Below are 12,447 nucleotides of genomic sequence, written 5' to 3'. Positions count from 1 at the left end.
AGCAGGGGCTACTCTTCATTGCAGTGCGTGGGCTTCTCATTGTAGTGGCTTCTCTTGTTGCGGAGCATGGGCTCTAGGCACGTGGGCTTCAGTAGTTGTGGCACACGGGCTCAGTAGTTGTGGCTCGTGGGCTCTAGAATGCAGGCTCAGTAGTTGTGGCGCACGGGCTTAGTTGGTCCACCACATATGGGATCTTCCCAGACCAGGGCTCCAAACCGTGTTCCCTGCATTGGCAGGCGGACTCCCAGCCACTGTGCTACCATGGAAACCTTGCTGTTTTAATTATGTTTTTTAATCAAAGGAAAGCTTGCAAAATAATACTGTTTATACTTATCCCTTCTCCTAATTCTGTTCCTAGAGACAACCATTTTCAAATTTTAATTGTTTCTTTTGATGTTTACTTACATTTCTAAATAATATAAGTATACAGCTATTTCTTGACTATTTTTTTCTTTTAAAGGTCATTTTTTGACTTTTTAAGGAAAACTAGTTAGCTCTCTTACCGCTACCATCCCTCCCCACCCATCCACCCAAGAAGCACATTTTTCCCTTCCTCAATCCTTGCGGTGTGGTTATAGCGTTCTTTTTGATTAAATCAGTATTCCGTCCTTGCTAAGTGAAGTCAGTTTTATTTACTACTAAGCTGTGTGGTGTACCACATCACATTTCCTTTGTTTTGCAGCTCTTTGTGGCCTACTCCAGATACTACTTTTTTTTTAATTAGACATTTCTTTTTTCTAGCAGGTAAGATAAATGTATTCTAGCTTCAATTAAAAGGAAAGCTCTCTTGGAAAGGCACTGATGTTCCTCAGAGGATGCAGGAAAGAGCTGGGCAGCGTGGCTATAGGGGAGCCAGCAGCAGATGAGCGCAGCCCTCACTCTAGGCTCTCTCTCAGCCTTCGTCTACTTCTCTTTTCTTTTGTTTTTTCTTGTTTTTCTTTGCTGTTTTCTTTCTACCTATCGCTAATTCCTCCCTAAGTAAAATACATCCTTTATGTATTTTTTTGTCAGTTTCTTTCCTTTTTTTGCTTGGAGTCATCTCCCTCCCTCTTGTTTCATGAATGGACTGGTGGTTCTCTAGGCCGGTTGCATAGTTGTCATCCCGCGTCTTCCCTTCATAGCTCTTCCGTGGCTCTCCTGTTTCATGCATCCTCCTGAGAAAAGGGTACATGGGAAGTGAACATTTGAAATCTTGCATATGTGGAAATGTCTGTATTTCATCCCTTACACTTGACTGATAGTGTGGTTGAATATTGAGTTCTAGGTTGGGAATCATTTTCCTTTAGAGTTTCGAAGCATCACTCTGTTGTCTCTTCTGGCTCCCAGTGTTGCTACTGAGAGTGTAGTGCCATGCTGACTGCTGGGGCTTTGACCCTGATCTCTGTTTCCTCTGCACACCTTGAGGCTCTTTTAGTGTCCCTAGCGTTCTAGATTTTCAGAATCATGTACCTAGTTTTTGGTCTCTTCATTCATTGTGCTGGGGACTCAGTGGGCCCTTCCATCTGGGAATTCATGTTCTTCCTTCCTGGAAACACGAATATGTCTTTGATTTCTCCCCTGTTTGTATTCTCTGTTCTCCCTCTCTAGAACATATGTTTATGATTTGTGTGTGTGTGTGTGTGTGATTTTCTTATCGTCTCCTACCCATTTTTTTCATTTTTTAAATTTTTTGTTCTACGTTCTGTAAAATATCTTCAACTTTATCTTGCAACTGATTTTTTTAAAATTTCTGCTATCATATTTATTATTTCTAAGATCTCTTGTTCTTTTTTCATAAATGTCTGCTAAGCCAGTTACCACATATAAGCTCCAAACAATTAGAGACAGTACAAGATAGGCTACAGTTAGATGTTGAAATGTTTGGTACTGACACTGACTGCTGTAGGATAAAAGGGACTAGAGAAATCACTGTCTACCAGAAAAATTTGGGACAACTCCATGGAGAAAGTAGGATAGGATCTGGACCTAGAATTTAAGTAACTTTGGGAAGGTGAGGAACAGCAGTGTTGAGTAGGGGAAGTGTTGTCTTCTAAACCAGGCCCAGCTGAGTCCCTGTGAAATCTGAGCCTCAGTTTCCTCATCTTTAATGAGACTAATAATATCTACCCTCTAGGGTTGCTGTAAGGAGAGAAGTTGTATATGTAAAGTATTTTGCACATAGTTGTAATTTAATAAATTACATTTAATAAATTCTGTAAGTTCCTTGAGACCCGAACAATACCTTCTCTAGCCACGCTTCCTAGCACAGTGCTTGCTGCATAGTGAGGTCTTACTATAGATGATGAATGAGTATGTGAGGGAGGGAATAAATAGATGAGGAAAGGAGAGCATTCCAGACAGGGGGATAACAGAAACAGTGGCAGGGAAGTTGGAAATAAGCATGTGGCATGGGAAATGACTGTTGGGATCTTGGCCTGACTAGAAAGGTTTATGTATTGACAAGTATTTGTGGAAATGTCTGGAAAGCTGAGCCACTACTTTTTTTTTTTTTTTTAATTTTTATTTATTTATTTATTTATTTATTTTTGGCTGTGTTGGGTCTTCGTTTCTGTGCGAGGGCTTTCTCTAGTTGCGGCGAGCGGGGGCCACTCTTCATCGCAGTGCGCGGGCCTCTCACTGTCGCGGCCTCTCGTTGCGGAGCACAGGCTGCAGATGCGCAGGCTCAGTAACTGTGGCTCACGGGCCCAGTTGCTCCACGGCATGTGGGATCTTCCCAGACCAGGGCTCGAACCCGTGTCCCCTGCATTGGCAGGCAGACTCCCAACCACTGCGCCACCAGGGAAGCCCCAGCCACTACTTTTTGGAGCGGGTAGGAGGAGAGGGGATTGACAGAGATAGTATGGGGCCAGTATAAGGCATCTAAATTAATGACCAGATTGGGGTTAGAGAGCTTCTGGGTCAGTTAGAGAAGCTGGGCTAATTCCAGTTTTCAACATGAGCATTTGAGCAAGGGATTTAAGCTCCCCAGACTTGTTGGGAAAATGATTCCTGCTTTGTCTACCCCAAAAGATGATAATAAGGATAAAATGAGCCAGTAGATACAAGTATGCTTTGTAAGTTTGTGGCAAAGTTTCAGTGACTTAGGAAATAGGTAGAAAAACAAAAACCCTTGTTTATCTACATGACTATAAAACCAACATGGCTTTAAATCCTTGGAAGCAATAAACTAGTAAGCCATAAGATGAGGTATGTTTCACCAAAAAGGTATTTCTTCCCTTGCTCTTTTTTTTTTGTTGGCTGTGCAGGGTCTTCATTGCTGCGCGCGGGCTTTCATGGCTGTGCAGGCCCCCAAGCAGAAGGGCGACTGAGCACCTCGACTGCCCCAGCTCGCACCCGCCCACAGACTCAGGGCAGCACCAGAGGCCAACCCTGGGCCTTAAGCCCATCTCTGTCCTGCTTGACTTTTTGTTATTGTTGTTGGTTTTTTTAAGTTGGTTTTCATTTTTCGTTTGTTTGGTCTTATTTTGTAAGAAACTATTTTATATATAGTAGTCCCTGCGCGCGAGCAGGGGCTACTCTTCGTTGAGGTGCGGGCTTCTCATTGTGGTGGCTTCTCTTGTTGCAGAGCACAGGCTCTAGGTGCATGGGCTTCAGTAGTTGTGGCATGCAGGCTCAGTAGTTGTGGCTCATGGGCTCTAGAGCGCAGGCTCAGTAGTTGTAGCACACAGGCTTAGTTGCCCCGCAGCATGTGGGGTCTTCCGGGACCAGGGCTCGAACCCGTGTTCCCTGCATTGGCAGGCGGATTCTTAACCATTGGACCACTAGGGAAGTCCTTTCCCTTGCTCTTTTCCATAATTTGGCTATACGTAATTTTACGTTTAAATTTTCTCAATGCCTAGACCTATGCTGTAGATCTAATCCAGTAGCCACTCACCACATGAGGCTCTTTAAATTTAATTAAATAAATTTCAGTTCCTCTGTTACACTAGCCATGTGTCAAGGGTTCAGTGGTCACATGGGCTATGGCTACCATTCCTCATCACAGAAAGTTCTGTTGGAGAGTGCTGGGCTAGACTATATAGAATTGTAGTATGTATATATACATATATTTTTATATATACTTTAGTATTGTTGTATGTACAACAATTTTATCCTCTCTGACCTTAATTTATAAAGCAGATAAGTGAAGCTTTTATCCTCTCTGACCTTAATTTATAAAGCAGATAAGTGAAGCTTGTTTCTTTAAAAACATTAAGCTGTTTTTCACTTGTATGTGTCTCAGTTGATTGTTTAGTGTCCGATGTCACTATTGAGAACAGGTTCCCCAACCTGACTGAAGTTAATGGATTTTCTTAATTAGGGAAGTAACAGGATATAGGAGATTGAATGATTCAAAGAGCTTCTAGCCTAATTGGAAATGTAATTGATTGTGTTTTGCCAGATGTCGTTTCAAGAATGTCTTTTTCTTTTAAGATGCTAAAGAAAACCCTTATGGTGAGGATGATAATAAGAGCCCATTCCCCCTGCAGCCCAAAAACAAACGCAGTTATGCCCAGAATGTGACGGTGTGGATCAAACCCAGTGGCCTGCAGGTAACATTACCATTCACGTTGCTCTCCACTGGGGACAGGAAGAGGGATTCTGGCAGGCAGGCGGACATTTGATTTGATTTTCTTTTCCTTCGATACTTAGTAATTCATTTACTTCTAATGTTTGTCATTATTTCCAAAAAGGATTTGAGGTGGCCTACAGTAAAACACGTATATAGCAGAATCATTTTTTACAAAATTTAGAGCAATATGAAACCTAGAGGAAGAGGAGAGACAGTTGTTTCAGGAAGCCAAGGCAAAATGATAATTGTATTTGAGCAATTTGGCTCTGAGCTTCCTGCTACCAAGGTCAAAAAAAAAACATGTTGGTTATATGGTTCTTCTTGTCTGATAAAAGGAAGCATGTCAGTTCTTCTAGAGAGACACATTTTTCTGGCATTAAATTTTAATGTAAAAGTTTTGACATGGTGAGTCATTGAATAACATTATGGGTGTTACCTTTAATAATAATTTTGAGAAAGATGTGAAAATCTTCATGTGGTTATTTCTTCCATCCCCACGGGGTAAGCCAAAACATTACCCTGTAATGCCACAGAAACACTTTCATGGGAGGCTAAGATTATCTTGTTATCAATGTGTGCTGCTTTTAGTCAAGATACGCAGTGACTTTCTCGTCCCATTAGTCATTTATACCTATTTTTTTTTAACTCTTTATTTTATATTGCAGTATAGCTGATTAACAATGTTGCGCTGGTTTCAGGTGCACAGCAAAGGGACTCAGCCGTACATATACATGTATCTGTTCTCCCCCAAACTCCCCTCCCTTCCAGGCTGCCACATAACATTGAGCAGAGTTCCCTGTGCTTTACAGTAGGTCCTCGTTGGTTTTCCATTTTAAATATAGCAGTGTTATACCTATTTTTAAAAATCACTTTTTGAGCCTTTTTTATCATTTGAGTGCCTTTTTTTTTTTTTCCTTTGTTCTTCCAACGAGTCCAACCTAAGCCAAATGAGAAGAGGCAGTCAGGACACCTGACCACAGAATTAGCTTCTGTTGATGGCATAGTCTCTTCTAGCCCCCTTTTCAGGGAGACTGGACACATCCTGCCATGGCTAAGGGGCCTCTTCCTTTTGTTGGAAATTCTAGTTCTCCCTTTTTCTTGCCATCACTGACCCCAACACTTCCCTGTCAGAAAGAGAGCTGAATTTTCCTAAAATTATTTTTAAAATTTTGTTTTGATCTGGGTGTATTGTTTCATTATGGTGAGGTGCACATAACAAAATTTACCATTTCAAACATTTTAAAGTTACAATTCAGTGGCATTTAGTACAATCACAGTGTTACACAACCATCACCACTATCTAGTTCCAAAACATTTTCATCACCCCAAAAGGAAATCCTATGCCCACTAAACAAGTCACTCTTCCCCCAGCTCTTGTCAGCCACTAATCTGCTTTCTGTCTATAAGGATTTGCCTGTTCTGGATATTTCATGTAAACTGCATCATATTATATGTGGCCTTTTGTGTTTGACTTCTTTCAGTCAGCATAATGTTTTCAATGTTCATTCATGTTGGAGCATGTATCAGTACTTCTTTCCTTTTGATGGCTGAGTAATAGTCCATTGTATAAATAAACCACGTTTTGTTTATCCATTCATTCAGTTGGTGAACTTTTGAATTATTTCCACCTTTTGGCAATTATGAATAATGCTGCTATGAACATTTGCCAAATTTATTTTTTCTTTTGTTGTTCTACTATTGTCATGAAAAGAGTTTTATAGTTTTAGCTCTTACATTTAGGCCTCTGATCCATTTTGAGTCCATTTTTTGTATATGGTATGAAGTAAGAGTCCAACTTCATTTTTTTGCGGGTGGCTATCCAGTTATCCAAGCACCAGTTGTTAAAGAGACTGTTCTTTCCCCCATTGGATGGTCTTGGTACCCTTGTCAAAAAGCAGCGGCCATAGATGTATGGGTTTACTGGGGGTGTTTTGTGACAAGTTCATTATTATCATCAAGGGATTTATCATCATCAAGCCTTTTGAAGGAGGGAGATGCTTTACTAATGTTGAACGATGACATTAACTCAGAAGGGATCCTCATCTTGACGTTGTAACTCTTTTCTCATTTTCATTTTTTTAATATAAAGCCGTCCTTTTGTATTCTTTGCCTTTTTACCACAGAATTCTAATGTTAAATTCTTTTTACCCTCGATAGACAGATGTACAGAAGATTTTAAGAAATGCAAGGAAACTACCTGAAAAAACACAGACATTCTATAAGGTAAGACTATCAGAATTATTGGGAATGAGGGTGGGCCCCGGGATGTGTGCCAGAAATAAACAGTTCACAGTAGTGTGGGGTAACGTTGAACATGGACAGGGATTAGAAATGTATGGTTTGTTTGTGCCTTAGTTTTTTCATCAGTAAAGTCAGTAGAAGTGATAAGTCTGTTGCTGCCCTAAAATCCAGGAATCAGAAGTGTTTAAATGGCCTGGTTCTGTGCAGCGGGTCTTTTCTGTGTTGGTGCTGTTGTGAATGGCTGAGGGAAGGAGCTGAAAGGACCTGTGGGTCATAGCCCTTAAACCTCCTCACTGCTCCCATATGGGTATCCAGTCTAACTCCAGGCAACCAGGGTATGTGACTTCCAGGGATGGTGATTGCTCAGCACATTCTTACTGTACCAGAGGATCTGCTTCCAGGAATGACTTCTAAAATTGCACATTTATGAATTGCAAAAGAATGGCCCTCCAGAATCATACCTAGCTAATGCAGAACCATTGGTGGAATGAAGTTACAAGGGATGGGGTGGAGTTGAGGGGCATTTAAGGTCACTCCTTGCTTCTCCCCTGTCCTTCTGGTGTTTGGCTGAAATTAAATTAAGTGGCAGTGTGAGGTATGCTGTATTGGCAATTGTGTCCTAGCTTGCAAATCTTAAAGTACGGTACACACAGCCAGCTCCAGGGTAGCCTCTCTTCCAGAGAACATATGTGCTTTGTCTGGGTGTTATCTTATTACCTTTATGTCTTCAAACCTAATTATGTAGCGAGCTGGTGAAATCAAGCAGAGTTCAACCAGAGAGCTGCCCAGCCCGCCATGTCCCCCACTAACGGAAGCCCTAGGCCCTTGATGACCACTCCTTGGCTGTAGTCCCTGTCTCCCTGCAGAGCTGTCTATTCAGGGTGGCACACTTGTACTTCGGCCTTCTGAACTTTTCAGTTGTAAACAGATGATAGTAGAGAGGTGGTCAGAAAGTCCGTTTCTCTTTTCTGGTTTTATATAACCTACAGGAAAGGGCCTCTACCAGATGGCTGTGTCAGCTCCTCCAGTGGGCGTGGAAGAGGTTATCCTCATTTTGTAAATGAGGCCACCGACACCCAGAGAAGGCTACACAGCTTGCCCAGATCACACTGCTAAGTGATAGATGGGGCATTTCATATTTCTGTGCTTCCATCCACTACTCAAACTTTTGTGGTAATCTTTGGGGTCAGACCTACTGACTCCTCCAGTGCCTCCTCCAAACATGTTCATCGTCATTCAGTCTAAGGCTCCAGCCAGAGAGGCACCAGAGGGTTAAGAGCCCTCTGAGGTTTGGGGCAAGCCTTTTCCGTACCTGAGTAACGGAGGAAAAGTATCCTCCATAGAGTTATGAGTACATGAAATGATGTATGCAAAGCACCTCACCATGTTTGGCCTAAGTGCTCATGCAGGAACGTGGAGAGACCTAGAGGGTATAATGCTAAATGAGATACCTCAGATCAGGAGGATGTCATTTCTATGCAGAATCTACAAAGTACCTCACCACGTTTGGCCTAAGTGCTCATGAACTGTGGTGAGGATGACCTGAGTTTCAGTCACCTGTGTCTTCCTTAGCTTTCTGATCACCTGCAGAGGAACCACTTCCCAGTCATGTCATCACCCTCTCGTTATTGGCATCTCTGTACAAGCATTTGTTCTCATATAAAAATGCTCATTTAAGATTGGGGATCAAGGAGAACTTATACTAAGCTGAGCACTTAGAAAGTATGTGATGAGGAGAACGCACTTCAGGAACATTGGTGTCTTTTATTGTTTTAGGAGCTGAACCGTTTACGAAAGGCTGCCTTGGCCTTCGGTTTCCTGGACCTGCTCAAAGGGGTGGCTGACATGCTAGAAAGGGAGTGCACGCTGCTGCCTGACACAGCTCACCCCGATGCTGCGTTCCAGCTGACTCACGCCGCCCAGCAGCTCAAGCTGGCCAGTACTGGCACCTCTGAGTACGCCGGGTATGACCACAACATCACACCTTTGCAGACAGACTTCTCTGGGAGCAGCGCTGAAAGAATGTGAAGCTGACTTCATTCTTTTTTCAAGTGAAAATAATTTAGGGTAAAAACGTTTCTGGTCTGTTCACCTCTGCAACAGCTACCCAAAGACCTTCCCAAGGCTGCCTCAGAAGCACCACTTGCAGGTTTGACTCTGCTACTCTGAGACGGGTTCTGCAGGGTGGGCAGCTGCTCAGGCTTTGACCTTAGCTTTCTGGAGCTCAGAGTCTTTAAAACCAAAAGATAGCTGTTGCTCCCAAAATGGGCACGTCTCCTGAGAAGCCTGAAGGACTGACAAGCGTAGAGCCCTCTCCACCTTCCTCGGGCACCCTAACAACCTGGGTTCTCTGTTCCTGAAATGCCCTTCACTATTCTCCTCTCCCAGCCACAGGGACATTTTCAGGTACCTATGGTTGGGAAAGGAGACTTGCTAAGTACAAGCTCAACATCACTAAGTTTCAGAATTTCCTTAGAACTTGGGCAAAATGTCGGTAGTAACCCTTAGGTGCTTTTGGTATATCTTGAGATACAAACTTTTAAACAGCAATCATAAATGTATAAAATGATTCTTGTTTCTTCAAATTTTTTTTAATGAAAATAAAATATTTGATTTTCTATAAAATGGTTTTCACTGGGAAACTAATGGGTCTTTGCCTTTTGCTCTGTCCTATAACCTAAGTATAAGTTTAACTTCCTAAGTAGCATAGATTCATCAATCTTGATGGTGCCTTGGGTTCCATACTGACTTCCTTGTTTGTGACACTGGTTAGGCCTCACTGCTTCACTGCCTAAGCCAGGTTCCATCCAGGTAGATTCTGACATCACTGTAGTCAGTTATGGTTCCACTTCATGAGCTAGCTTCATGGCCCTGGGCAAGTCATCTAACTTCTCCAGGCTTTATTTACATCATCAGTGCTTTTCAGATTGTTCTGTAAACCTCCTAAGGAATGGCTGCTTCAACCCAAGCAACCATGTTTTATTTAACATGCTGAATTGCTATATAGGCATACCTCAGAGGTTTTGCAGGTTTGCCTCCAGGCCACCGCAGTGAAGCAAATATTTCACTAAAGTGAGTCACACGAATTTCTTGGTTTCCCAGTATATAAAAATGTTATGTTTACACTATACTGTAGTCTATTAAGTGTGCGATAGCATTCTGTCTAAAATAAAATGTATATACCTTGATTAAAAAATATTTACTGCTAAAAAATGCTATCCATCATCTGACAACACAGGGTTGCCACAGATCTTCAATTTCTAAAAAATGCAAGTATCTGTGAAGTGCAATAAAGCGAGGTATGCCTATATAATATTTTGTCTAAACAAAGGTATTTATCACTAACAATTTGGAAACCATTAGACTAAATGATCTTTAAACACAGGTTACTAAGATTTTAATTGTAAATGTTTAATAGAAATACACAATCTTTAGCTTTCTCAGACAGCAATAAAGGGGTTTATAACAATCACTAAGAATACAAGATTCTGCCACAAAGATACAGCATAATCTGCTGTAAAGCTGATCTGCCCAATTACACATAGAAAGTCAGTTGAAAGAACACCAGAAATTAATACAAACAAATGTTGACAGAAGTTGCAGACATGCAAAATATCCTTCGGTGCAATGAACTTGTAAAAATATCAACCAGCCTATGCTAATCAGATGTTTTTACTTAGGTCAAACCAAGTTTCCATCTTGGGCTCAGAGAAACAGCATAACCCACTGAGTCCCCTTTCCCCCAAGAACAATGGGAATGGCAGAACAGAAAGAGCCATCATACCTTAAATTCTTATATACAAACATTACTTGGTTTACTTGGAATGTATTAGGGAAAACTGATGTTTTCGACAATGGCCAAATCATAGTGTCTAGTTTCAGTTCCTCTGCTGGTGGATTTCCTGCCAGGAATTGTTAAAGGCTCAGCTGGTGGTTCTCCAGCCAAAGTTCTCACTCTGTTTTCACTGTCCTACTGCAGACAGGTGAAACAACAGCAAAATAAAAAGCAGGTGTTTTTGAGGCCTATTCAAACAGTTCCACCAACTCACTCTGACACAAGTAAATGGACTAAGTCAATGCAGGGGAAGGAACACTTGAGTTTTTTAGGTCTGTGCACAGCCTAAGACAGTTTCATAGGTATTTTTACTTGGCCTACTCTGATGTTTCCAGTTTGCCACAGGCTGCATGGCCAGTTTGACCCTTTTGATCCCTGTAGCACCATTTGCGTTTGGAATTCTTATAATCTCATTGTTTTCTAACTAATGTTTCATCTTTCTTTCGTGTTGAAAATAGTTCTGATTTAGCTAGGAATGAAGTAAGGGATCATGGTGTTCCAAGGTTCTGACTGGTTTCTCTCAAATCACCCTGTGCCTCTCCAGTGCCCACGCAGGTTAAGATGTTGTTAGACCAAAAGATTCAGAGGTAATATGTGTCCTCCAGGCCTACTCAGACTCAGAAATGTTTTATCAATGACTGAGTAAAACTCGATTTCCAGAAAATCAATGCCAACCCACTTAACAAGTAGCCCCTTGGGTACAGAATATATTAGGTCCTTGTCTGAGTCACTTTCACAGCCTCCTATACAGCAACATAGTCTTGCTTTTTTTTTTTTTCACAAGCAATAGCTGAAAAGAACAAATCCCAGCTATAAGAATGGCCAGTAGCTGGTAGCATCAGGGCACTGAAGAAGTATCTCTGGCCTGTGTGAAACAGACTGACTGGACATGGAGTGGGTGGGGGTAGGGCTGAGTCTTTTGCTGTCATTAACGGAATACACAGGAATGAACCTGTCATCAGGTATCAGGAATCCATGTCATGCAAGTACTACACTAAGATAATACAGTAAATTCAGGAATGTTACTGGGGAAAAAGGAAGATAGCCTCACTGAGAATTTAATCATTTAACTTTAAAAAAACTTTTACATCAGTACAAGAAGGTAAAACTGTAAGAATTATAGATTAGGCTCAAACTGGCAAGAAGTCATCTAAATCTCTCTTTTTAATGGATCTTTTTCTTTTTTTGTCCAAAGCGCCGCCTGCGCTGTTTATAAAGATGACGGAAATTTATGTATAATCCTGAAAAAGAAAAGAGGCCAATTAGAAATGAGAATCTTTGTCTCTGTTTATAAGCAGAAGCTCTTGGGGCAGGACAGTCCCTAGTTGTCTGTTTTTCATATCCCACAGCCCTGTGCTTACTGCAGCTGCTCAGGAAGTACAACTTAGAACAAATATTAATAATGCACTAGAGACAATTCAATTTTTCCCCAGTGGGTTCTACAATTTAATTTTCTCCCATATTTTACTATGAAAAATTTCAAATATACAGAAGATTAAACCATTGTACAGTGAATACCACCTAGATTTAAACTTTAACTTTTTTTTACATTTACTTTATCACATACCCATTCCCATCTCATTCTTTATGTATTTCAATATAAGCTGCAGACATCAGTACACTTCACCCCTAAAAATTTCATTAATTAGAGTTCAGTATTCTTTTTTTTCCTTTCTTTTAAGGTAGGATTTACATAAAATACACAAATCTGAAACAGAGAGAACCTAATTTTTAATTCAAGGCTATGCAATAATATGTATTAAGCAATAGCCTAAAAGGTATGAGACGCTTTTCTAGGAAGCACACAATTCAGTCAACT

The 12,447-nt window shown here is 41.2% G+C and overlaps 2 protein-coding genes and 1 long non-coding RNA gene across 6 annotated transcripts in view; 1 reads left to right on the top strand and 2 right to left on the bottom strand.

The window, feature by feature from the left end:
* INTS14 (integrator complex subunit 14) overlaps nt 1–9,418 on the top strand; it is a 33,796-nt gene extending 24,378 nt beyond the window's left edge. For 3 of the 4 annotated variants that reach the window (XM_082446806.1, XM_082446809.1, XM_082446807.1), the window contains 3 exons: nt 4,414–4,532; nt 6,710–6,775; nt 8,570–9,418. In XM_082446806.1, coding sequence (XP_082302932.1) covers nt 4,414–4,532; nt 6,710–6,775; nt 8,570–8,821 — 437 coding nt within the window. In that variant the 3' untranslated portion in view covers nt 8,822–9,418. Of the gene's footprint in view, nt 1–3,245; nt 3,446–4,413; nt 4,533–6,709; nt 6,776–8,569 lie in introns of those variants that run through there. The other variant, XM_082446808.1, reaches the window with a different exon arrangement.
* LOC309654381 overlaps nt 1–12,447 on the bottom strand; it is a 198,033-nt gene that overhangs the window by 120,177 nt on the left and 65,409 nt on the right. The window lies entirely within an intron of this gene.
* The window catches only part of HACD3 (3-hydroxyacyl-CoA dehydratase 3), a 32,618-nt gene continuing 30,354 nt past the window's right edge, over nt 10,184–12,447 (bottom strand). The window contains exon 11 of the mRNA XM_082447919.1: nt 10,184–11,869. Coding sequence (XP_082304045.1) covers nt 11,793–11,869 — 77 coding nt within the window. The 3' untranslated portion in view covers nt 10,184–11,792. The remainder of the gene's footprint in view (nt 11,870–12,447) is intronic.

The sequence above is a fragment of the Balaenoptera physalus genome (assembly GCF_965194825.1).
Source record: "Balaenoptera physalus genome assembly, chromosome: 2".
Taxonomy (NCBI): domain Eukaryota; kingdom Metazoa; phylum Chordata; class Mammalia; order Artiodactyla; family Balaenopteridae; genus Balaenoptera; species Balaenoptera physalus.
The sequence above is the reverse complement of the archived record's forward strand: the minus strand, read 5'-3'. Positions and strand labels throughout refer to the sequence as shown.